Source organism: Schistocerca gregaria, chromosome 10 (assembly GCF_023897955.1).
Source record: "Schistocerca gregaria isolate iqSchGreg1 chromosome 10, iqSchGreg1.2, whole genome shotgun sequence".
Taxonomy (NCBI): Eukaryota; Metazoa; Arthropoda; class Insecta; order Orthoptera; family Acrididae; genus Schistocerca; species Schistocerca gregaria.
In genome coordinates this window covers 145,005,301-145,031,669 of record NC_064929.1, presented here as the reverse complement: position 1 = coordinate 145,031,669, position 26,369 = coordinate 145,005,301, and the positions used below count along the sequence as shown (strand labels likewise).

Here is a 26,369-nt window from a genome sequence, read left to right as displayed (position 1 = left end):
CAGTCATCATTGGTCCCGTTCTTCCGGCCGCAGCGATGTCCGCGATACTCGACCAACCAGGCAACATGTTTCCAGTAGTCAACAGTTCGATGGGGGTATCGGTCCCAGGCGAGGCGTAAAACCTTGTGTCGTGCAGTCATCAAGGGTACACGAGAGCGGCTCCGCAAGCCCAAATCGACGATTTTTCGTTGAATGGTTCACACGCTGATGGCCCAGGATTGAAATCTCCAGCAATTTGCGAAAGGGTTGCACTTCTGTTGCAATGAACGCTTCCCTTCAGTCATCATTGGTCCCGTTCTTCCGGCCGCAGCGATGTCCGCGATACTCGACCAACCGGGCAACATGTTTCCAGTAGTCAACAGTTCGATGGGGGTATTGGTCCCAGGCGAGGCGTAAAACCTTGTGTCGTGCAGTCATCAAGGGTACACGAGAGCGGCTCCGCAAGCCCAAATCGACGATTTTTCGTTGAATGGTTCACACGCTGATGGCCCAGGATTGAAATCTCCAGCAATTTGCGAAAGGGTTGCACTTCTGTTGCAATGAACGCTTCCCTTCAGTCATCATTGGTCCCGTTCTTCCGGCCGCAGCGATGTCCGCGATACTCGACCAACCGGGCAACATGTTTCCAGTAGTCAACAGTTCGATGGGGGTATTGGTCCCAGGCGAGGCGTAAAACCTTGTGTCGTGCAGTCATCAAGGGTACACGAGAGTGGCTCCGCAAGCCCAAATCGACGATTTTTCGTTGAATGGTTCACACGCTGATGGCCCAGGATTGAAATCTCCAGGAATTTGCGAAAGGGTTGCACTTCTGTTGCAATGAACGCTTCCCTTCAGTCATCATTGGTCCCGTTCTTCCGGCCGCAGCGATGTCCGCGATACTCGACCAACCAGGCAACATGTTTCCAGTAGTCAACAGTTCGATGGGGGTATCGGTCCCAGGCGAGGCGTAAAACCTTGTGTCGTGCAGTCATCAAGGGTACACGAGAGCGGCTCCGCAAGCCCAAATCGACGATTTTTCGTTGAATGGTTCACACGCTGATGGCCCAGGATTGAAATCTCCAGGAATTTGCGAAAGGGTTGCACTTCTGTTGCAATGAACGCTTCCCTTCAGTCATCATTGGTCCCGTTCTTCCGGCCGCAGCGATGTCCGCGATACTCGACCAACCAGGCAACATGTTTCCAGTAGTCAACAGTTCGATGGGGGTATCGGTCCCAGGCGAGGCGTAAAACCTTGTGTCGTGCAGTCATCAAGGGTACACGAGAGCGGCTCCGCAAGCCCAAATCGACGATTTTTCGTTGAATGGTTCACACGCTGATGGCCCAGGATTGAAATCTCCAGCAATTTGCGAAAGGGTTGCACTTCTGTTGCAATGAACGCTTCCCTTCAGTCATCATTGGTCCCGTTCTTCCGGCCGCAGCGATGTCCGCGATTTGATGTTTTACCGGATTCCTGATACTCACGTACACTCTTGAAACGGCCATACGGGAAAAATCCCCGCTTCATCGCTTCCTCGGAGATGCTATGCCCCATTTCCCGAGCGCCGACTATAACACCACGTTCAGACTCATTTAAATCTTGATAACCTGCCATTGTAGCAGCAGTAACCGATCTCACAATTGTGCCAGACACCTTCTGTCTTGTTGCCGACCGCAGCGCCGTACGGTGCCTGTTTACATACCTCTGTATTTGAATACGCACGCCTGTACCAGCTTCTTTGGCGCTTCAATGTATATGTTGTGCTATTCTGCTTCCTTCCGCTCTGTTGTGCTGAATTAATGTACTTGGCACAACACTCAAAAAGAAAGGTTTCAAACCAGACCTGGCGTTTCGTTAAGGGAATGTTTAACACCCACGAGGGTAATCCCAATTTTTTTTGTATAAGAACAGAACTCTGTTTGTGTGGCAGTTGGTCACACTGTTATGAAGAGTGCTTCACGCGCTGTGTGTAAACATACGCACGCCGCGCTGAGGCGCTCAGTCTTGGCTTGGCAGCCGTTGAGAATGGAGCTCCCGTTGGATGTTACCGCCAAGTGCGAATTGCGCGCAGTAATTCCGTTTTTGAACGCAAAGGGCACTGCGCCGATTGAAGTCCTCCGCCAATTGATGGAAGTGTATAGTAAGTTCTGCATGGATGTCGGAAATGTTCGTAAGTGGTGTAGAGAGTTTGCAGCTGGTCGGGCCGAAATTCACGACGAACAAAGAGTAGCTGGAGACCGTCAGTTACTGAAGTGTCGAAGGTTGAGCACAGCATGCCTAAAGATCGGCGGATCACCCTGGATGATATTTGCACGTCAGTTCCCGAGGTTTCAAGAAGCACCGCTCATAGAATTTTGACGGAAACATTGAACTACCGGAAGGTGTGCGCAAAGATGGGTGCCACGCATGCTGACTGAGGACCACATGTGGCAACGAGTTGATGCTTCCCGCGCATTTCTTCACCGCTTTTCAGACGAACAGGACAACTTTATGGACTCAATTGTCACGCGTGACGAAACCTGGGCATACCACTTTACACCTGAGACCAAGCAACAACCACGCCATTGGCGGCATCCTTTTTCGCAGCATGGCGGCGAAGTGGTAGGACATGGGCATACAAAAATGCATCGACGGAAATGGTGAATACGTCGCAAAATAGCTGAATGTTCAAGCTGTAAACCATTGTAAAAATAAACTGGTTTATGTATTTATGAAAAAAAATAGTAGACCTTACGTTTGGGATAACCCTTGTGTTTTACTTAACGGCTAACCCCCCCTCCCCCCAAACACACACACTTCGTATTTATTGTCCAATAACCCTGTGTCCATTTATTGCGAGACAAAAAAAAATTGAGCAATATTTATATCCGTAGACGTGTCACTCAGCCATAGCAGCGAAGACGTGCAACTGAGTTGCTTGCCTCAAACAGAAACCATCCGGAATGCAAGAAATAAGCCTCCAGTGACAATTTCAATGGACTAGGGGTTCATCGCTACAGCATAGGTTCGTAAACTACAAATTAAAGAAGTGAACTGTGTTATTTATCGTGCACATGTGCTGTCTTCTGTGTATTTCTCTACTGTTGCACAAAAAATAAAACAGTATACTGATGCAGTCTGCAGCGACGAACGAAAATTTTTAGCTATTTCGAAGTTCAAACGCAGGTCACTTACTTACTAGGTAGATGCGCTAACCGCTACGCCAACCTGGAACAGTGGCTTTGCACTACTGGCCTTCATAAAAATTTTCACTTGTCGCTTCGGTCTGCATAAATACACTCCTGGAAATTGAAATAAGAACACCGTGAATTCATTGTCCCAGGAAGGGGAAACTTTATTGACACATTCCTCGGGTCAGATACATCACATGATCACACTGACAGAACCACAGGCACATAGACACAGGCAACAGAGCATGCACAATGTCGGCACTAGTACAGTGTATATCCACCTTTCGCAGCAATGCAGGCTGCTATTCTCCCATGGAGACGATCGTAGAGATGCTGGATGTAGTGCTGTGGAACGGCTTGCCATGCCATTTCCACCTGGCGCCTCAGTTGGACCAGCGTTCGTGCTGGACATGCAGACCGCGTGAGACGACGCTTCATCCAGTCCCAAACATGCTCAATGGGGGACAGATCCGGAGATCTTGCTGGCCAGGGTAGTTGACTTACACCTTCTAGAGCACGTTGGGTGGCACGGGATGCATGCGGACGTGCATTGTCCTGTTGGTACAGCAAGTTCCCTTGCCGGTCTAGGAATGGTAGAACGATGGGTTCGATGACGGTTTGGATGTACCGTGCACTATTCAGTGTCCCCTCGACGATCACCAGAGGTGTACGGCCAGTGTATGAGATCCCTCCCCACACCATGATGCCGGGTGTTGGCCCTGTGTGCCTCGGTCGTATGCAGTCCTGATTGTGGCGCTCACCTGCATGTCGCCAAACACGCAAACGATCATCATTGGCACCAAGGCAGAAGCGACTCTCATCGCTGAAGACGACACGTCTCCATTCGTCCCTCCATTCACGCCTGTCGCGACACCACTGGAGGCAGGCTGCACGATGTTGGGACGTGAGCGGAAGACGGCCTAACGGTATGTGGGACCGTAGCCCAGCTTCATGGAGACGGTTGCGAATGGTCCTTGCCGATACCCCAGGAGCAACAGTGTCCCCAATTTGCTGGGAAGTGGCGGTGCGGTCCCCTACGGCACTGCGTAGGATCCTACGATCTTGGCGTGCATCCGTGCGTCGCTGCGGTCCGGTCCCAGGTCGACGGGCACGGGCACGTGCACCTTCCGCCGACCACTGGCGACAACATCGATGTACTGTGGAGACCTCACGCCCCACGTGTTGAGCAATTCGGCGGTATGTCCACCCGGCCTCCCGCATGCCCACTATACGCCCTCGCTCAAAGTCCGTCAACTGCACATACGGTTCACGTCCACGCTGTCGCGGCATGCTACCAGTGTTAAAAACTGCGATGGAGCTCCATATGCCACGGCAAACTGGCTGACACTGACGGCGGCGGTGCACAAATGCTGCGAAGCTAGCGCCATTCGACGGCAACACCGCGGTTTCTGGTGTGTCCGCTGTACCGTGCGTGTGATCATTGCTTGTACAGCCCTCTCGCAGTGTCCGGAGCAAGTATGGTGGGTCTGACACACCGGTTAAAATGTGTTCTTTTTTCCATTTCCAGGAGTGTACATCATAGATGTTTGAGACTCAAAAAGGTCTCCGAAACCGTATACTTTCATTTGATTAATACAATTATTTACTGACTGAAGGCTTGCATGGTCTGACATCTGTTGTAAAAAGAAAAGGATGTTAGCTCGCTGGGCAGCTGACCTGATCTTATTTGCCAATTCTGAAAACTGCTTCAGATGAAATAAACATTTCTGCTCACTGTGTCGACACCATGATCTTCAGTTTCTTCTGTTGTTGTGGACAGTGAGGTATCTGTAATTTCCTCAACAATCAGGAATTAATACACATCCTCCAGCACACTCCCTGATCTTTCACCACTTCCTTTTTCCAGTTCTTTGCGGAAATTGATGAACAGCGAATTGAATTTTTCTCTCTCGGCAGGTACTGGGGATCATTGCACACTACCCTAACACGGAACGCTGTATTGCGCAAGCGTCAATATTCAGTGTACTGGGCAAAACGTAGCTTGTGACTCACGCCGCCTCCTGTTTTCCAGGCAAGACGTTCTCGGTGTTGAAGTCACACTCCGCCACCTACTCCGACGTGAACGGGGAGCGGCGCGCCCAGTCGCAGACCGACGAGGAGGGTGAGTTGGACGTTCTTTCTCGCTCGCGATCACCAGTCTCGTCCAAGATCACCGCCATTTATAATGTACATGCGGTGAAGTAGCAGTTTTATGCTAATTTTGTGTTATCTGTGTAAATGGTACACACATTAGTCTCTAGGAAGGTGAATACAATGTTGATTTGGTTTGTAATTAACAGGCCGGCCGTTGTGGCCGAACGGTTTTAGGCGCTTCAGTCTGGAACTGCGCGACCGCTACAGTCGCAGGTTCGAATCCTGCCCCGGGCATGGATGTGTATGATGTCCTTAGGTTAGTTAGGTTCAAAAATGGTTCTAATGGCTCTGAGCACTATGGGACTTAACATCTATGGTCATCAGTCCCCTAGAACTTAGAACTACTTAAACCTAACTAACCTAAGGACATTCCCCGCCGGGAATCGAACCCGGGAGCCCGGGCGAGGTTAGTTAGGTTTAAGTAGTTCTAAGTGACTGATGACCTCAGATATATGCAAGGGATTGGAGTCCTTCTGGTGTGTGTGTGTGTGTGTGTGTGTGTGTGTGTGTGTGTGTGTGTGTGTGTGTGTGTGTGTGTGTGTGCGCGTGCAGAAACGTTAACGTGCTGTTATTCTTATCTTAGCTGCCGAAGGACAAGCACCGCCATTATAGAATGAAGAATGTGCGGAGGGCAAATTGTCTGTCGACAATCACCATTGTGAAATGGTGCTTCACGATAAGGTTGGTTGTGTGGAGAAGGAGACCAGACAGCGTGGTCATCGGTCTCATCGGATTAGGGAAGGAAGTCGGCCGTGCCCTTTTAGAGGAACCATCCCAGCATTTGCCTGGAGTGATTTACGGAAATCACGGAAAACCTAAATCAGGATGGCCTGACCCGGGATTGAACCGTCGTCCTCCCGAATGTTCACGATAAGGCGCGGCCCCATATGGAAAATGTCGTAACGCACAAGTTATGCCAGGTGAAGGGGGAGAAACCTGGCCTATAGTCCTAATCTCTCCCCGTGCGATTATCACGCCTTCCGCCCATTAAAGAAAAGAAAAGAAAGGTTTCCAAAGGCCGGCGACGTGCAGCAGGCAGTTTACGAACGTCTCCACGCAGCAGGATACGGTGTTCCACGAAACGGATATCTCCAAAGTGGTGCATCGGCGGCATGATTGCCTCAGTGCTCACGGCGATTTTGGCCGATTGGCATACCTCCTCTGGACTGCACGGCGAATGAATGGAAGCTCTTTGACCGCCTCTTGTAGTTGAAAAAAGAAATTGGAACTGACTTACACGCATTCCCCTACAAATGCCTCAGTTATTGACTAAACCTGAAGATGGAAAAACTGAAGAGAAATTTTCGTCTGCGAGTTATGTGCACTTTCCGCGGTTGACATTACCGTACCCAGTGAAAAGTCACACATTTAAAACACAGATATGGCCATAAACAAATGAGGGCTTAGAAGACTGCAGGGAAGAAGAACGGTGTTGGCAAACGAGCTCTTTTTCCTATGGATGGCAGCCTACACACACACACACACACACACACGATTAGTGCTTGTGCAAAAACAAAACTGGCAACAGCGATCTCCAGTATATTTTGGGAGTCGTACTTAAACCCTGTAAGAAACCTGGAGTAACTTCTTCAGTTACCCAGAAAAAGACAAGAAAACAGCAAGTAATGCACCATAGAGTAAAGTGGAACACAGAATTGATTGCTCAGATTGGCAGTACCGTATATGAAGAAGCACTGTCCAGGATTTAAAACTTGCCCTCCGTGTAGCGGAGCGTGCAGGGAGTAGGGACTTTTTTAGGGGGAAGGCGGGGGCGGCTAACTCCCTCTCCATGTACCGCAAGTACGCAGTCCGGGCAAAAGGAAACTTTATTTTGAGCTCCCTCTAATTCCTGAAAACCGCCGTCGTTTTCCGAACTGGAGTGTATGGTAACCCGCAGCATCACGACTCATTTTCGAAATAGTCCTGCAACAAAACACACAGACAGCACAGCTCAGCGATAAAGCAGTCTTTACAGGTGCAGTTCTCAACGAATAGCTACAAATTCCTACGACACGAAGTGTCTCAACGGTTACCGATCTGATACAGGCAGTCCGCGTGCACTTATTTGGCCTTCAGCTACCTGGTTATTTAGCCGATTATATTGTTAGAAATACGTAATTACAAATGTATTTAACATGTTATGTTTGCAATGAATTTTTGATCCATTTTAGTCTTACATATTGCCACTGAAAACAACGCAGACACATAGAATTTTTTATGTTGATAAATGGCACTCATTCTCACGTAATTTTTTTGAGTTCATAATTGCGTGTGAAATATGGGACGACCTTAGCAGTTATCAGTCCCTAAGCTTACACGACACTTAATCTGAATTATGGTAAGGAAAAAAAACACACACAGTCATGCCCGAGGGAGGACTCGAACCTCCGCCGGGACCAGCTGCTGCACAGCGCCCCAGACCGCTCGGCTAATCTCGCACGACGGAGTTCATAATTGCAAATAAATAACAAATAGGATTACATGCAAACACTGTGGTACACACACAAATTATGTTGACACTCGGGGCAATAGCTAATGAAGCGACCGTGAAGGCATTTCCTATTCAAGGTCACCCTCATCAGCTACCGTGCCGCATGTCAACTTAGTTTGCGCGTATTGCAAACGAATCGCCAAATGCAAAAACGAGTTCAAATGGCTCTGAGCACTATGGGACTTAACATCTGAAGTCATCAGTCCCCTAGAACTTAGAACTACTTAAACCTAAGGACATTACACACATCCGTGCCCGAGGCAGGATTCGAACCTGCGACCGTAGCGGTCGCGCGGTTCCTGAGTGAAGCGCCTAGAACCGCTCGGCCACACCGGCCGGCTGGAAATATGAGTTAAGACAATTTTTCTCGGTATGTGTTGATTAGTGTGGAATTCCCACCTTCTGAAAGTGATTTTTAAGCTGTCAGACGGGTCTGCGACCGTTGTGGGCAGTGCTGGGGAATTTTCAGAGAATTGCGCTGTGGAGTTTGACCTGCTAGTTGGCGTAGCGGGAACAAGAGAGCAGTAACGGCGATGTAAATGTACCTGAAAAAAAGTTGCTTCTGTTGAGATGTTCAGGACAACACATCTGTCCTCTTTGAATTCTTATAACTGATATTGTGTGTTATCAACCTTTTTTTAAATGCCCTGTTTTTTAGTAGTGAATGGTGGCATCATTAAAAAGTTTCATCCCAATATGTTGATTATAATCATCATCAACATAAGAAAGTCCATATGTCTGCATTCTTTTCAGTGACACTATGTAATTAACACTTTGCCATCCGGCGACACCACAGTGGTGTCGTGTGCGTAGTGACCGGCGACAGTACATTAGTATCTTTTTCATTCTGTTGGTGTTTTGTTTAGGTAACAGTAAATTACACACGCTAACAAGTTTTATGTTTTTATAAGTATCTGTGCGCTCTCATCATGGCACACGAAAGAGACGATACGATTATTTATGATGAATGCACGGACGTCTTGTATGACGTTCCGGAAGAAGAAATTGGATATGAAAAAAAATTAAAGTGAAGCAGAATCGTAGGAAGAATCCGGCGAACATTGCGGTTGCCAACCGATTCGGATGAATCAGACAGACTATGATTTACTGAGGACGAATAATAAATTTGGATGCTCTCCGGGTCCACACGAGCGTCGTGAATATCGTAGAACTATATAATTAGAACGATATATCTGAATATATTAGCAGCGAAAGCAACAAGTATTACAGTCAAAATTGGAATAGAAGGAAACTGGATTAAAAAATGCCAAATTTGTCGAGGTTACGGGACTCGAACTTAGAAAATGGTTTGGCTTGCTGTACTTATGGGAATCGCAAAAAAAAGCAAGGATCGATGAATACTGGTCAGCGAATCCGTTCATACACACACCGATATTTGGCAAAACTATGTCCCGCAAATGATTCAGACAAATATTACCATTTTTACATTTTTATGACAACAACAATAAACCGATTAATGCCGACCGGCTTTTCAAAGTGGAATTAGTAACTGATTATTTTTCCAAAAAGTTTAATCCAAGTCAAAACATTTCAACTGATGAAGTAATTTTCGACGGAGTGTGGATACTGTCTTATTCGAGTACAGGATGCATTTCCTCATTCAAGATATATTCCGGCACTGGACAACCTTTAGCAAGAAGAGTAGTGGAGCTACTGACACTTTCTTCTGGAAAGTGGCATCACCTCTACATAGATAATTGTTATAACAGTGTAGAATTCGCAAAGAAGTTACTTGAAAAGAAAATTCGAGCTTGTGGAACGATACGGCAAAATTAAAGCGCGCAAAAGTCCATGTGTTTAAAGCTTGTCATCAACGGAAAGGTGACGAGCGGCTGGCTACAAGCCAAGTAATCCGAATTAGCACTGCCGGCGTCGAGCGAATAATTTTGTACGAGAGTGTGGACGGCAAAGTGTTAATAAAGATTTAGAGCTATCGAAAATTCATGCAGAATTACTACCTCTTTTGGTCACAGTGGTTACGAACTGCGTCTAATATGTTTACGATAGACACGAAAAGAGAGATATTCTTTATGTGGTACTATTTTTCGTTAACTGGCAACTAATAGATTCTTTATGGCTCCAGAATGTCCTCTTTTGTGTTCTTTGGTACACTGCTATAACCGAAGTACAAAACAGATTACACCCTCCTCTACACCTGCCACAGTAAAGCGTCCACACAGTGGACACGTAGCTGTAGGTGTAAAGTATAGTTCTTTCACAACCTCCTGAATGTATTATCAGCGAGTAGCTTTGCCCAGTGCCTCCTAGCACACTGGCAGGCGAGGAGGGAGACGTAGTATCATGGGAAAGAGCCTCGCGTTTGTGGCTGGCTCAGCACAGTAGACAATCACTTCCACATGGGTACTGTATTGTTAGATATCCACTGCTGGCAGCAACCAGACACAGAACAGCAGTAGCCCTACTCCTACCGACCCATCGCTTCAGGACATTGTGAACAAACGAACAGTAGGTGAGTGCCAACTCAGTCGGCCGGTTTTAGGCGCTTTAGTCTGGAACCGCGTGACCACTACGGTCGCAGGTTCGAATCCTGCCTCGGGCATGGATGTGTGTGATGTCCTTAGGTTTAAGTAGTTCTAAGTTATAGGGGACTGATGACCGCAGATGTTGAGTCCCATAGTGCTCAGAGCCAGTGCCAATTCAATTAGGCTAAGTGTTGTTGTGTGTGCAGCGCGTGAAGACGGGCGCGTGGTGGCGCACCTGAGCAAGACTGCGGAAGGGGAGGCGCCGGTGGGGGCGACGCCTTCGACGCGGACTCGCGTCGAGCTGAGCCTGCCGCAGCTGGGCGTCCACGCAGTGGCCGGGGATTCCCCCCAGCAGCAGCCGCGCCAGCCGGGGAACCACCGGGAGGCGTCGCAGGCTGCGAGCGCCGCCATGCCGCCACAGCAGCGCCGCAGGGCGCCCCCTGAGGCAGCGGTGAGTACCACTGTCCGCTGCTGGAGGTGGCTCAACTCTAGTTAGCTAATCGGGTTAACTGGGTTTCAAGTCAACCGAGTTAGAATGCTGCTAACTCAATTTGCATTCACGCGGCGGACGCTACTGTGGATGAGGACCTCGGTAGAGGTTGGAGTTTACCGCCATAGCGCCGACCGAACCCGAGTTGAATGTACAGTGTGTTAACTGTAAGACGGCAGAGTTGTGAGGGGAGAGGAGGAAGCAAGCATTGGCTGGCGAGGGGAGAGGAGAAGCCACGGCTACCAGTTGCAGTGCTGGCACTACAAATTGCGCGTCATGCTTACACGAAAGCAGACGAAAGGCTTGGAAGTAAAACTCGCCTTAAATGTTGTTCGTAAACGAAACTGAAATCGTCATGTACATTAAAAACTATATACAGGGTGTCCCAGCTATCTTGTCCATCCAAAATCTCTCTGGAACAATAACAGCTATTGGAAAACGACTTTCACCGGTATCAATGTAGGGCTGGGGCCCCATGAATGTACAGATTTGGAAACATTCTAAAACGAAAGCATATGTGTTTTTATAAATGGACCTCCTATATTTTTTCTTCAGCAATCCATAGCACATACACAATGGCGTTGATTGCATCGCAAATTTCCCATTACATCGCGAGATATAGGGACGCGAAGTTGGCGCTTGAAACACCCGACACGCCCTGCTAGCGCAAGTCCTGAGGCTCAGGCGTGAGCCCAATGCTGCCCGTAATCGCAGCAGACCGTATTATTCGTTTCGGACCTCTTGATAAGCGTGGAGGTGTGATTACGCATGTCAGTCACATCGCGATTACGGGCAGCATGGGGTTCACGCCTGAGCCTCAGGACGTGCGCTAGCAGCGCATGTCGGGTGTTTCAAGCGTCAACTTCACGTCTCAATATCTCGCGATGTAATGGGAATATTGCGATGCAATCAACGCCATTGTGTATGTGCTTTGTCATGCTGTGGATTGTTAAAGAAAAAATATAGGAGGTACATTAGTAAAAAAAACATGTTTGTGTTAAAGAACACATATGCTTTCGTTTTAGAATGTTTCCAAATATGTACATTCATGGGCCCCAGACCTACATTGATACCGGTGAAACTCGTTTTCCAATAGCTGTTATTGTTCCAGAGATATTTTGGGTGGACAAGATAGCTGGGACATATATATAAAAAAGAATGTATGTATGTTTGTCTACTACGCGCTCCCCCATGAAGTGACCAACGACACTCTCTTCATGTAAGCCACCCTTCCTCTGGCAACATTTATCAAACGATCAGTTATTATCGATCCACGATTCATCGAGATAAAATATTTCTCTGCCTGCTTCCCTGAAGTTCTTCATGTCAACAATGAAACGAGATCGCCAATGCACAATGTCTGGAGGTTCTAACAACACATTTGTTTTCCACCTTACGCCATATGAATCCCATAGACAAAAGTACTTTTCTCAGCGAGACAATGCTCCACTTCCAGCCTGTTTTGTCGTGCAAAACTGGAAGCAGTGTTCGCAGGCTCGGCACAATTTTCCGCACTCAATAAAATTCCGCTATCGTGTCGTGAATGACTCGCTGGTTGAAATAATCGATCATTACTTCGATATCCCCACTTCTTTTCCTAAGTTAAAAGAGAGAGAAAGATTTACAAGAAAATGCCTTCTGCACTGCATGTATTTTTTTTTAATTTGGAAAAGTACTGTATCATGAATGTGTTTCGAAATAATACAGTAACCAGTGGTGTTTCCATACAAAGCAATACAGTAGCAAAGAAAAATGAAATATAAGGTAATTCGGACAAATTAGGGGGCTCCTTCAGAGTGATCGCGAACAAAATATCTGAAATGGAAACTCACCATTTCTTGCCAGGCGTTTGTGGTGATACGCCAGGATGATTCTTGGAAAATTGAATCTTCCATTGCTACACATGCTTTGTCCTGTGTATGTAGCAGCTTTCAGTGAAGATTTGTAAATGAGGTGAAGCAATTTTTTTTCTGCTCACTTTCGCAGCATTCAATCACACGCAACATAATTTTGCGGGCATTGCTACCTAATACTGGATTCCTTCTAACCGCAGGCCTACCGGTAGAGGTTGTGGTTGTTGGCGACTCCCGAGATGGGCCAGCAACTGCCTCTTCACTCATTTTGATAATGTTTAGCCCAACTGCACAATAAAATCACACAGAACAGTACAGCGCAAAATAATAATGATGCAGACAATGGCTACCTTGTACAATAGTCAGCTACGTAATGTTGGCAGCAGTCGAAACTGCATACCTACCGAAGCCTCCTGACGTTTACCGACTTCTACCGATTCAGGACTAGGGAGAGGTCTGCCATCTGAAAGTTTACACACTGTAGTCGGATCTATGCTCACATAACGGAACGTCACTCACTGTGATTTTTAAAACTGCAGTACCTTACTGTCGTTGTTGTGGTCTTCTGTCCCGAGACTGGTTTGATGCAGCTTGTGATGATCTCAGCCCACAGGAAAAATAATTATCAAAATCTGAGCTGTGAAGTCATCCAAAATTCTAGTTGGAAAACCACACTCTTTGTTATACTTCTCAAGTGGTCACGATCCCACTTTGTCTTTGAACTGAAAACTAATATTCACGAGAAACTGCTCTCAAATTAACCTGAACCGACAAAATTGTGTATATATTCTCTGAAACTTCTAAGACAATATCTGAAAGAAATTAGAAAAAGCGACAAAATTTCGTGAATCACATACAATACTGTTAATAATCTCATGGACACTGGGCGGCTTCACCATACGTCTATCCACTTTTGAGTATAACCAGTGTCTCTTAATACTACGGTTCGTAGCAATACAATATCAAACACTTTTATTACTGGGTAAACAGTCCCTACGTGATTTGACAGCTGACATTTATAATTCACGCTCACGTCAGGAAATGCACCAATACGGGAATAGCAGCTTTTCCGTTATTGGTCAGAAAGCAAGCAACTATGGCGGTCGCCGTAATTTTCGCGCGAAGCCATATTTCGCGACAAAATACTCTTATTAGTAACTGTCATAGAGCTAGTCTCATAAGAGTACGTAAAATAACTACAATAATTTTGACATGCAACGAGAATTAGTTCTAATTAGAGGAAGAAGTTTATATTTACTGCTGTTTCAACAATGACTACCAGGCAACTTTTAATTCACTGATTGTACTTTTATTTTCGTTAGCAGAAAGCAAACATAAACTAAACAAAGAATTTATTTGAATGGAGTTTGTAATTCTTATACTTTTTCTAGGTCAGGGGATAGCGTTCGGCGAAATCTGTTAACTATTTGTTGCATACGAAGCGTTGCGTTGGGTAGCACGATGTCGGCGGGTTACGATGATGAGAGCAGGATACAGGCAGTTCCGCTGGTTAATCTTCTCCGGCGAAACGCAAATAAAGTTCCGGCACAGCTGTATCATTAACCCCGTGGTGATTAACAAACCACAACACGCCAGTATACGACCGTTGTTGACATGTCCTCTCTTTCAAAGTACATTACGTACACATCGCTCGTTTTTACACTTCATGTACTGTCCGTGACGCTATCGCCCATAATTACACAGTTCGTCACATTCATATAGTCTTAGCCACAAATACACAGTTCATAGAATTGTTCTTGTGTGTGAAGCACACCGTAAACAATGTCCACTCTGTTCTCGCATTACAAACTTCGACAACGTCACTGAAAGTCATTTATATTGCACAGTTAATTAAAGTCTTCACTTTCACTTGATAGAATGTAATAGACAACAGTTCCGCCACCAGCAAAGTTCATTCGCATAAAAGCACTGTTCGTGTCGGCTCCAACAAAGTAATGTTAGCGGCATTTTCACAGTCCGGTTCATTTGCTCTTAAAGTTCTACATCTACATCTACATCTGCATCCGTACTCCGCAAGCCACCTGACGGTGTGTGGCGGAGGGTACCCTGAGTACCTCTATCGGTTCTCCCTTCTATTCCAGTCTCGTATTGTACGTGGAAAGAAGGATTGTCGGTATGCTTCTGTGTGGGCTCTAATCTCTCTGATTTTATCCTCATGGTCTCTTCGCGAGATATACGTAGGAGGGAGCAATATACTGCTTGACTCTTCGGTGAAGGTATGTTCTCGAAACTTCAACAAAAGCCCGTACCGAGCTACTGAGCGTCTCTCCTGCAGAGTCTTCCACTGGAGTTTATCTATCATCTCCGTAACGCTTTCGCAATTACTAAATGATCCTGTAACGAAGCGCGCTGCTCTCCGTTGGATCTTCTCTATCTCTTCTATCAACCCTACCTGGTGCGGATCCCACACTGCTGAGCAGTATTCAAGCATTGGGCGAACAAGCGTACTGTAACCTACTTCCTTTGTTGTCGGATTGCATTTCCTTAGGATTCTTCCAATGAATCTCAGTCTGGCATCTGCTTTACCGACGATCAACTTTATATGATCATTCCATTTTAAATCACTCCCAATGCGTAAAGTTCGCTGGCGATGGCATTACACACCGCAGTGGTAAATAGAATTAACAATGTGATAGTTCGGTATCACTGTATACACAATTACGTATGCTTTTCATAAAACAAAGTACTATTTTTCCGCGCACGCTTCACAGACACACCATCCACCGTCCCCTCTACTGCACAACAACAACCTTTCGACATCACTTTCTCTGTCCCCTGTCTATATATGTTGTATCGTTATCGTAAATTACATAAATCTTGAAAAAATGTTGTTGACTGCATTTTTCACAATTAATAATATTCCAAAAGAGAACTCTACAAACTTTACCGCAGGTACAAAGCAAGAAACATATTTGTCCCTTGGCAAACGAAATAATCCCAATCACATCTTTACATTTAAAAACCACAGTACCTTCTTACATAATCACAATTAGAAATGCCCATATGAACAAAAGAAAAAGAATAGAAATCTAAAGAAAATCACGAAACAAAATGTTATGTGCGTAATTAGCAATGCCTTCACAAGTTCTCCATGCTACTGTATCCTGTGCAAGCTTCTTCATCTACCAGTACCTACCGCAACCTACATCCTTCTGAATCTGATTAGTGTATCCATCTCTTGGTCTCCCTCTACGATTTTTACCCTCCACGCTGCCCTCCAATACTAAATTGGTGATCCCTTGATGCCTTAGAACATGTCCTACCTACCGACCCCTTCTTCTAGTCAGGTTGTGCCACAAACTCCTCTTCTCTCCAATTCTGTTCAATACCTCCTCATTAGTTATGTGATCTACCCATCTAATCTTCAGCATTCTTCTGTAGCACAACATTTCAAAAGCTATTCTCTTCTTGTCTAGACACTGGACTCGCATTCGGGAGGACGACGGTTCAATCCCGCGTCCGGCCATCCTGATTTCCCTAAATCGCTCCAGGCCAATGCCGGGATGGTTCCTTTCAAAGGGCACGGCCGACTTCCTTCCCCGTCCTTCCCTATTCCGATGGGACTGATAACCTCGCTGTCTGGTCTCCTTCCCCAAAAAATCCAACCCTCTTGTTGTCTAAACTATTTATCGTACATGTTTCACTTCCATACATGGCTACACTCCATACAAATACTTTCAGAAACGACTTCCTGACACTTAAATCTATACTCGATGTTAACAAATTTCTCTTCTTCAGAAACGCTTTCCTTGCCATTGCCAGTCTACTTTTTATATCCTCTCTACTTCGACCATCATCAGTTATTTTGCTCCCCAAATAGCAAAACTGCTTTACTACTTTAAGTGTCTCATTTCCTAATCTAATTCCCTCAGCACCACCCAATTTTATTCAATTACATTCCATTATCCTCGTTTTGCTTTTGTTGATGTTCATCTTATATCCTCTTTTCAAGACACTGTCCATTCCGTTCAACTGCTCTTCCAAGTCCTTTGCCGTCTCTGACAGAATTACAATGTCATCGGCGAACCTCAACGTTTTTTTTTTTTTTTTTTTCTTCATGGATTTTAATACCTACTCTGAATTTTTCTTTTGTTTCCTTCACTGCTTGCTCAATATACAGGCTACAACCCTGTCTCACTCCCTTCCCAATCACTGCTTCCCTTTCGTGTCCCTCGACTCTTATAACTGCCATCTGGTTTCTGTACAAATTGTAAATAGCCTTTCGCTCCCTGTATTTTACCCCTGCCACCTTCAGAATTTGAAAGAGCGTATTCCAGTCAACATTGTCAAAAGCTTTCTCTAAGTCTACAAATGCTAGAAACGTGGGTTTGCCTTTTCTTAATGTAGCTTGTAAGATAAGTCGTAGGGTCAGTACTGCCTCACGTATTCCGACATTTCTAAGGAACCCAAACTGATCTTGCCCGAGGTCGGCTTCTACTAGTTTTTCCATTCGTCTGTAAAGAATTACTATGTTTCATATGCGTGAAGCGTTTGATAAGTGTTATTTACAAGTGGGGCTATAGAGAACATTAGCGCCACTGCACTCAAAAGTGACAGGGAAATGATGACGAAGCGGTAACTTTACAACATTTATGTTCGAGCTGTGGTCCAGGGCGGAGCAAAGGAAACGCATGTTTTTTTGAACCGCTGCTACGCGGCGACGAGAGGGTGGGTATTGACCTTAAATGAATGTCGGAAGACTGCCCATACAACGCAGTTTCAGTCGCTATGGAGCGCTGGAACGTAGAGCATCGTGTGTTCGAGCAGTACTTTAGAAACAGCGATTCCGTTGTCACAGTGCAACGTCTTTTGCGTCAAAATTTTAGAGATGGACGTCGAGGCGCAGTGCCTGATCGAAATACCGTACTCCGATGGGTTGCAGCGTTTAAAAGTACTGGGTCTGCGATGAAAAAGAAACCACCTGGTCTTTCCCGTTCAGTTGGTACTCCGGAAAATGTAGACCGAGTGAGGACGGCAGTTCTTGTTTGTCCGAAACGATCGTGTAGGCTCTGAGCGCTATAGGACTTAACAGCTGTGGTCATCAGTCCCCTAGAACTTAGAACTACTTAACCCTAACTAACCTAAGGACATCACACACATCCATGCCCGAGGCAGGATTCGAACCTGCGACCGTAGCAGTCGCGCAGTTCCGGACTGCGCGCCTAGAACCGCGAGACGACAGTCTATAGCGCTGGGTATGTCACGCCGTTCGCTTCACCGCAGCTTACGTGATGGTCTTCCGTACAAGGTAATGATCGTCCAGCAGCTTAGTGAAGGGGATTTTGTGCAGCGCAGAGAGTTCTGTCAGGTGATGTAACGAAGCACATTTTTCATGTAGACGGTTACGCCAATGTTCAACATCGTCGGCATTGGGCGCCGGAGAACCCACACGAATTACACCAAAGACCTCTCCACAGTTTGAAAGTAACAGTGTGGTGCTGCTTTTCAAAGACGGGGATTGTTACTGTTACTGTGACATCAGCGCGCTACGTTAAAATGTTAAACAATTTTCTTCGTCCAGAACTTGATAGGCGTCAAATGAAAATGAGAGAAATATGGTTTTAGTAGGACGATGCAACAGCTCACACGGTGGGAGCATCCATGGAATGGAAGTGGTTCGGCAGATGTTCCCAGGACATGTTATTTCGAGATATGGTGATGTTTACTGCCCCCCCCCCCCCCCCCCCGACTTGTCGATATGCGACGACTTTTTGTGGGGAACTTTTGATTTTAATGTCTACATGAACAAGCCCCGCACAGTCAATGACCTGAAGAATTCCATTCGTCACGAAACTGATGCCGTGCCGAATGAAATGTTGGTGAGAGCCATGCGTAACTTTCGAGAGAGGATCAAGATTTGCATCCAGCAAGGAGGACGTCATCTCCAAGACGTTATTTTTCGAACCTAATTAAATTATGTATATTTGAAAACTGCATTACAAATCTATCACTTAATACTTGTTTTTATTATTTTTATCAAACCGTGTCCCAGTGATGCAGTAGTGAAAAACATGCGTTTTCTCTGCTCCGTCCTGTATTTGGCTACCTTAAAATCACCAGACCGTTGTCGAAATCCTTACTAATGAGACACTCAGAATTTTCTGATTGCGGCCTGTAGCACAGCGACAGTTCATACATTTCACGAGGCATTTGGCAACCTTAAGATCGTCACATCGCCGACAAACCATTACAGCACAAATTCCGCGAATATTATCACCTTCAAAATTTCATGTCGGATGATTCAAAATTGGTGCCTGCAACACACCACGTAGCCATGCTCGCAATTTCACTACCTCACTATCTGCCGACAGCTGTCAAAATCTAAGCAGCAAGTTTCAGATGATTTACAAGTCTCTCTTCAAAAGAGCAAATGGAAAGGTGAAAAATTACGCCCTGTGTAGTTCGCATCACACTCTTGAGTATACCTATAATCGCTGTTGGGAAACCACGAAGTTCTGGTTGGTTGACTGAACCGAACCGTAATCTGCGAAGAGGTAAAATAAAGAACAGCGTTGAGTGTTATCTCAGTTTTTTCGTCGCAACTCGGTTTACACAAACTTTCAAATCTGTTAACTCGGTTTGGCGTGAACTTGAGTTAGCCCGTCGCTGTGAGCGCCGGGTGGCTGCAAGCGTGCCGATGCCGCACTTGTTCCTAGTCCCGCGTCTCGCTCGCTACCCTTCCTCTCTTTTACACACATACTTGTACCAAAATGGCAACGCGGAAAATCCGAAGTTACCTAGTCCGAGCGCCCGTAGCGAGGCGGTGTGTAGGTTTTTCTGTTTTCATTGCCTTATTGATTTCCAGCAGTTTAACACGAAGTGAGAAAGTATCTTGCCATATTGTTTGTGTATACCTTTTTTCTTATTACTGTGTGGAAGTGTTCGTTCCCAGTTTCATATTACACGAAGTCAGACTCTCTTGCGCAAAGTCGGTCGGACTCCCAAACAAGAAAGGCTTGGGCAGCAGAAAGAACGCGACTGAAAAAGGCAACTGAGTTCCAACAGCAAAGCAAATTCAAAAACCCATGCTATCAAGAAATGCTATACCCTCAGACTTCAAGAAAAATATAATAATCCCAATCCCAAAGAAAGCAGAAGTTGACCGAACTAACAGTTTAATAAGTCACAGCTGCAAAATACTAACGCGAATTCTTTACAGACGAATGGAAAAACTGGTAGAAGCCGACCTCGGGGAAGATCATTTTGGATTCCGTAGAAATGTTGGAACACGTGAGGCAATACTAACCCTACGACTTATCTTAGAAGCTAGATTAATGAAGGGCAAACCTACGTTTCTAGCATTTGTAGACTTAGACAAAGCTTTTGACAATGTTGACTGGAATACTCTCTTTCAAATTGTAAAGGTGGCAGGGGCAAAATACACGTACTGAAAGGCTATTTACAATTTGTACAGAAACCAGCTGGCAGTAATAAGAGTCGAGGGGCATGAAAGGGAAGCAGTGGTTGGGAAGGGAGTAAGACAGGGTTATAGTCTCTCCCTGATGTCATTCAATCTGTATATTGAGCAAGCAGTGAAGGAAACAAAAGAAAAAATCGGAGTAGGTATTAAAATCCATGGAGAAGAAATCAAAATGTTGAGGTTCGCCGATGATTTTGTAATTCTGTCAGAGACAGCAAAGGACTTGGAAGAGCAGTTGAATGGAATGGATAGTGTCTTGAAAGGAGAATATAAGATGAACATCAACAAAATCAAAACGAGGATAATGGAATGCAGTCGAATTAAGTCGGGTGATGCTGAGGGAATTAGGAAAACTCCTTTACCACTTTAAGTGTCTCATTTAGTAATCTATCTGGGGAGCAAAATAACTGATGATGGTCGAAGTAGAGAGGATATAAAATGTAGACTGGCAATGGCAGGGAAAGCGTTTCTGAAGAAGAGAAATTTGTTAACATCGAGTATAGATTTAAGTGCCAGGAAGTCGTTTCTGAAAGTATTTGTATGGAGTGTAGCCATGTATGGAAGTGAAACGTGGACGATAAATAGCTTAGACAAGAAGAGAATAGAAGCTTTCGAAATGTGGTGCTACAGAAGAATGCTGAAGATTAGATGGGTAGATCACATAACTAATGAGGAGGTATTGAATAGAATGGGGTGGGAAGAGGAGCTTGTGGCACAACTTGACTAGAAGAAGGGGTCGGTTGGTAGGACATGTTCTGAGGCATCAAGGGATCACCAATTTAGTATTGGAGGGCAGTGTGGAGGGTAAAAATCGTAGAGGGAGACCAAGAGATGAATACACCAAGCAGATTCAGAAGGATGTAGGTTGCAGTAGGTACTGAGAGATGAAGAAGCTTGCACAGGATAGAGTAGCATGGAGAGCTGCATCAAACCAGTCTCTGGACTGAAGACCACAACAACAACAACAACAACAACAACAACATCGAGATATGCAGGGGAGGGGCGAAGCAATAGTAAAAAAACGAAACAACAACAAAAAACTTGCTACCGTACAGGCAATTTGTGGCATTGGTTGAAGAACTATCCACTGTGCGTGTCGTGAGGAGAAATCTATCACAATCAGTTTTCCACGAAAAAATCGCTGTCAGGTGGACATTCTATTAATTTTACAACAATGGCGAGTACCCAATGTCAGAAAAACGAACGCAGTGAAATGGCATAGCAAAACTTGGGTTAGTGAAAACCATTCACTAAAATTTCGACATAGGATTATACAGCCAACCCGTTGAAAATTATTGTTTGGTACATTAACCTAGGTTTCGACACCTAAAAGGGTGTCTTCATCAGAATGAAATTTTGATACACCCTATAAAATAATACAGGAGAAAGTTTAGTGTGACCAAAAAATGCATTAACCAAGAGGGCAATTGTCAAGCGGTACAAAGGTTACTTACATAAAAATTACATTGCGAAAAAACAATAGTCCGATTTTAGCCATGCTGAAGTCACAAAATAAAATAAAACGTTCCAGCCTTTGCCACTTATGCCTAGCTAGGAACATCAGACAGATCGGCCCTATGGCTTACATTGCTATCAATACAAGGTGCGCAGCGGACAGTGATCTGTGCCCATTTGAAACATTACAAGAGAAATAACTGAAGAAAACCACAGTTTATATTTGTTTGAAAACAAGGAAGATAGCTTAATATGTTATTGAAAATACACAGTAGTCAAGTACAAGTAAGAGCCATCTATTAGGCTCTACAGATATTATTATTATGTAAAGGACAAGAGGCAAGGCAATATAGTACAATTAAGGAATCAGAATCCCGCGGGCAGTGGATTGAAACCTTTGCAAAATTTTTGTTTCGCAGTCACTGAGGATGAGGCCATCGTTCTTACAAATACGCTTGAGATCTCCAACTCTTCCGAATTCATCGAGCCTATGACCTCTCTTTTCTCTATGTAAATTTCTTCAATGATTTTCGGTTTGTCTCCGGAAATTAGCAGATGATGCGCTAAAGTGGAATTGTGTACGTTAGTGCCTCTTTTCACCAATACACGTTCCTTGTGTCTGATACTGAAAGACCTTCCAGTTTGTCCTATATAATAAACGGGACACGTATCCCAACTGATTTTATAGGAGCAGCTGTGAACTCGAGATTGCAAAAATATTTCATTCACAAACTATGGATTCAGTCAGAAGACGACGAATTTTATATGAAATTACTGCCAGAAACAGCACTGCTGCCAAAAATGGACTTAAGCGTCAGTCTTAACTTTGGAGATCTTTTCAATTAACGTGGGATCATAGCCGTTATTAACTGCAATAGTCTTCATTAAGCATATCAGTTGGCGACGGTACGTAAACAGTACAATGAATGGCTGAGTGAAAAAATGCTTTCTTATGGGAATGGGGGTGCACTCAACGAACGGACACAATTTGATCTGTGGTAGTGGCTCTTCGAAAAATACCGGCAGTAAGTATGTTGTTGTTGTTGTTGACGTCAGTAGCAGTACTGAGGTCCAAGTAATTAAGCTGACGGTCGTCATTTCCTAATTCACAAGCGAAGCTGATTTTTTTCATGCAGAGTATAAAAAATGTCAAACAAGTGCCGAACTCATTCCCAGGAAACAATGTATATAATCAAAATGTCATCTACGTGCCGAGAATAAGACAACATACACTCACCAGCGGCTGAAAAATTATAGAAGAATTTCTCTTCCAGCGAAATAATAAAAACAAGGCCGACCCCGCGTCGAAGTGGGACATAGACCCAAAGCCAATGATGATTATTTTATAGGATTTATCTAAATTTCATTCCAATGAAGACACCCTTAGTAGGCGTCGAAACCTGGGTCAATGTACCAAACAGTAATTTTCAAGGGGTTTGGCTGTATAATCGTATGTTGAAACTAGTACAGTCGCTAACAACCATATTGAAAATCGTAAAAAAAAAAAAAAAAAAACAAAAACCTGTGGGGCTCACAATGCCTGTTAGGTGAGCAAAGAATTAGTTTCTTCAAGAAAACCCTAAGCTTACACACTACTTAACCAAAATTATCCTAAGGATAAACACACACACACACACACACACACACGCCCAAGGGAGGAGTCGAACTTCCGCCGGGAACAGCCGCACAGTCCATGACTGCAGCGCCTAATCCCGCACGGCCCTAATGCTGTCTAAAATTTACATACTGTAGGCTGCAAATAACAACACGTACGTTGCTTCCATAACGATGTGACTGACACAGCCTGAATCAACATTTCACCACAAAAACATAAGTCCTTTGTTTTTGACCGAAGCAGAAATGACTTTGGTAATAGAGGTGCCTGTGTGTCATAGTATGACAGCAGCGCACTAACGGCCACCCACCAATAGGCCTGACCAGAGCTATGTTGGCTGTGCATAGTGATGTTGCAAGTTTGTTGACCTGTAAACCACATTCCTCAGTAGCCTTCTACTTCTAAAAGTTCACTCTACAACAGAATGGTTCAGAACATATTTTTAAAATACACTGCCTGACAAAAGAAGTGAAGCACTCGTCTCTCTGGTTCATTGTCTTTCTGTTGATGGCATTACAGCCTGACTGGTATTTACAATTGTTAATGATGCTTAAGATTATCTCTGAGCCCACAGACTGAAGTGCATTCAGTAATGCTGGCGAGGAGCGGGTGTCCATCAGTTATCAATGATGGTTTGATTGAGAAAATATATAGGTTGCAATAAGAATGCTTTGTCATGAATTTTCGCAACTTTCAAAAACTGTTTTGCCAAGGCCTGTTTAAATATACAACGAGAACAATTACCATAAAATGTTAAAATACACAGCTATTTTTCTGCTTTTATTTTTGATGATAAAAGTATAGAATATACAGGGTGCTACAAAAAGATACGGCCAAACTTTCAGGAAACATTCCTCACACACAAAGAAAGAAAATATGTTATGTGGACATGTGTCCGGAAACGCTCATTTTAGTTTCGTCGGCCACCTACGCTCAATGGAGCACGCTATCATGATTTCATACGGGATACTCTACCTGTGCTACTTTACAAGTACGACGCAACATGTAGTTCATGCGCGATGGAGCTCCTGCACATTTCAGTCGAAGTGTTCGTATGATCTCAACAACAGATTCGATGACCGATGGATTGGTAGAGGTGGACCAATTCCGTGGCCTCCACGCTCTCATGACCTCAACCCTTTCGACTTTCATTTATGGGGGCATTTGAAAGCTCTTGTCTACGCAACCCCGGTACCAAATGTAGAGACTCTTCGTGCTCGTATTGTGGACGGCCGGCTGTGATACAATACGCCATCCTCCAGGGCTGCATCAGCGCATCAGGGATTCCATGCGACGGAGGGTGGATGCATGTATCCTCGCTAACGAAGGACATTTTCAACATTTCCTGTAACAAAGTGTTTGAAGTCACGCTGGTACGTTCTGTTGCTGTGTGTTTCCATTCCATGATTAATGTGATTTGAAGAGAAGTAATAAAATGAGCTCTAACATGGAAAGTACGCGTTTCTGGACACATGTCCACATAACATATTTTCTTTCTTTGTGTGTGAGGAATGTTTCCTGAAAGTTTGGCCGTACCTTTTTGTAACACCCTGTAGATACGTATTAGCAAAGACATTCAACGTAATGCCTTTAAATATTTACAAAGATAATATAATAGAATCAAGTGGAAGCTAGAGGACGCACTGGGATTTAAAAGCCCCCCGCCCCATCAAGAATATAACTGAAATTTCGAAATTATTGCATTCTATGATCCAAACATTCTGCAGACCAAGAGCTTGACAAAGATTTTGAAGGTTTCTATGTATTACATATGGAACAGAAAGCAGAAAAGAAAAATATGTTAGTAGTATTTTAGTAAGTGGACATACCGCTGCTATGTTTCAATGCTGTCTACAGCAGAACAGTATGTGCCATTCTGAAAACATTAATGGTAATGTGACTATATCATTTACTGTACCACTGTGTGTGTTTTGGTTCACACCATCATCTTCAGGTGGTGAAATATATATTGGTATTTACAGCCTGGGTCTTGGTCTGAAACAGAATTTCCTTTTTCCTATGCTCCATTAAAACCTAACCACTACTCTTTGTATTTCACTGCCATCTTTATTTTTGTGTCTCAAAACCTCACTTCCATACAACACTACTGGAAGTCCCATATTTGTAGTGTACGGTAGCCCATGCAGATTGTGAGAAGTTTCTTCCCTACCTCCTCATGTAATAATGGCACAATAATTCAGTGGTGCAGCATGCCTATAACTGTGATAGTACATGTATGTATGTATGTTTTCTAGTAAGGAAAAAAGAGACATGTTTCTAAATGTTTGCACTGTCCACAGGGTGACAAATTGTCGTCGTATGCTGGGATCCAGTATTCACCACAAGACATGGCAGAGTACGTGTTCTGGACCGGAGATGAGAAGGGAGTGACGCTGGCCATCGAAGAGTTCTTGCAGGAAGGACTGGTGAGTATATCCATGCAAAAACAATTTGATGCACCATGTACTAAACTGAGAACTGTATCAATCTATGAAGGATATGACAATGCAGAAGATCATTACTACAGTTCTCTGTTATTTAATTAGTGGCTGTGAGTAAAGTGACAGTTTGTACACTTGGGCTATGTGGGGGAATGGGAGGTCAATTTATACACTCCTGGAAATTGAAATAAGAACACCGTGAATGCATTCTCCCAGGAAGGGGAAACTTTATTGACACATTCCTGGGGTCAGATACATCACATGATCACACTGACAGAACCACAGGCACATAGACACAGGCAACAGAGCATGCACAATGTCGGCACTAGTACAGTGTATATCCACCTTTCGCAGCAATGCAGGCTGCTATTCTCCCATGGAGACGATCGTAGAGATGCTGGATGTAGTCCTGTGGAACGGCTTGCCATGCCATTTCCACCTGGAGCCTGAGTTGGACCAGCGTTCGTGCTGGATGTGCAGACCGCGTGAGACGACGCTACATCCAGTCCCAAACATGCTCAATGGGGGACAGATCCGGAGATCTTGCTGGCCAGGGTAGTTGACTTACACCTTCTAGAGCACGTTGGGTGGCACGGTATACATGCGGACGTGCATTGTCCTGTTGGAACAGCAAGTTCCCTTGCCGGTCTAGGAATGGTAGAACGATGGGTTTGGATGTACCGTGCACTATTCAGTGTCCCCTCGACGATCACCAGAGGTGTACGGCCAGTGTAGGAGATCGCTCCCCACACCATGATGCCGGGTGTTGGCCCTGTGT

At 44.8% G+C, this 26,369-nt stretch overlaps 1 protein-coding gene across 1 annotated transcript in view; it reads left to right on the top strand.

Moving 5' to 3' along the window:
- Positions 1-26,369, top strand: part of LOC126293281 (uncharacterized) — a 626,955-nt gene that overhangs the window by 571,136 nt on the left and 29,450 nt on the right. Inside the window, exons 5-7 of the mRNA XM_049986403.1 lie at positions 5,180-5,269; positions 10,503-10,747; positions 25,451-25,576. Of these exons, the coding sequence (XP_049842360.1) occupies positions 5,180-5,269; positions 10,503-10,747; positions 25,451-25,576 (461 nt within the window). The remainder of the gene's footprint in view (positions 1-5,179; positions 5,270-10,502; positions 10,748-25,450; positions 25,577-26,369) is intronic.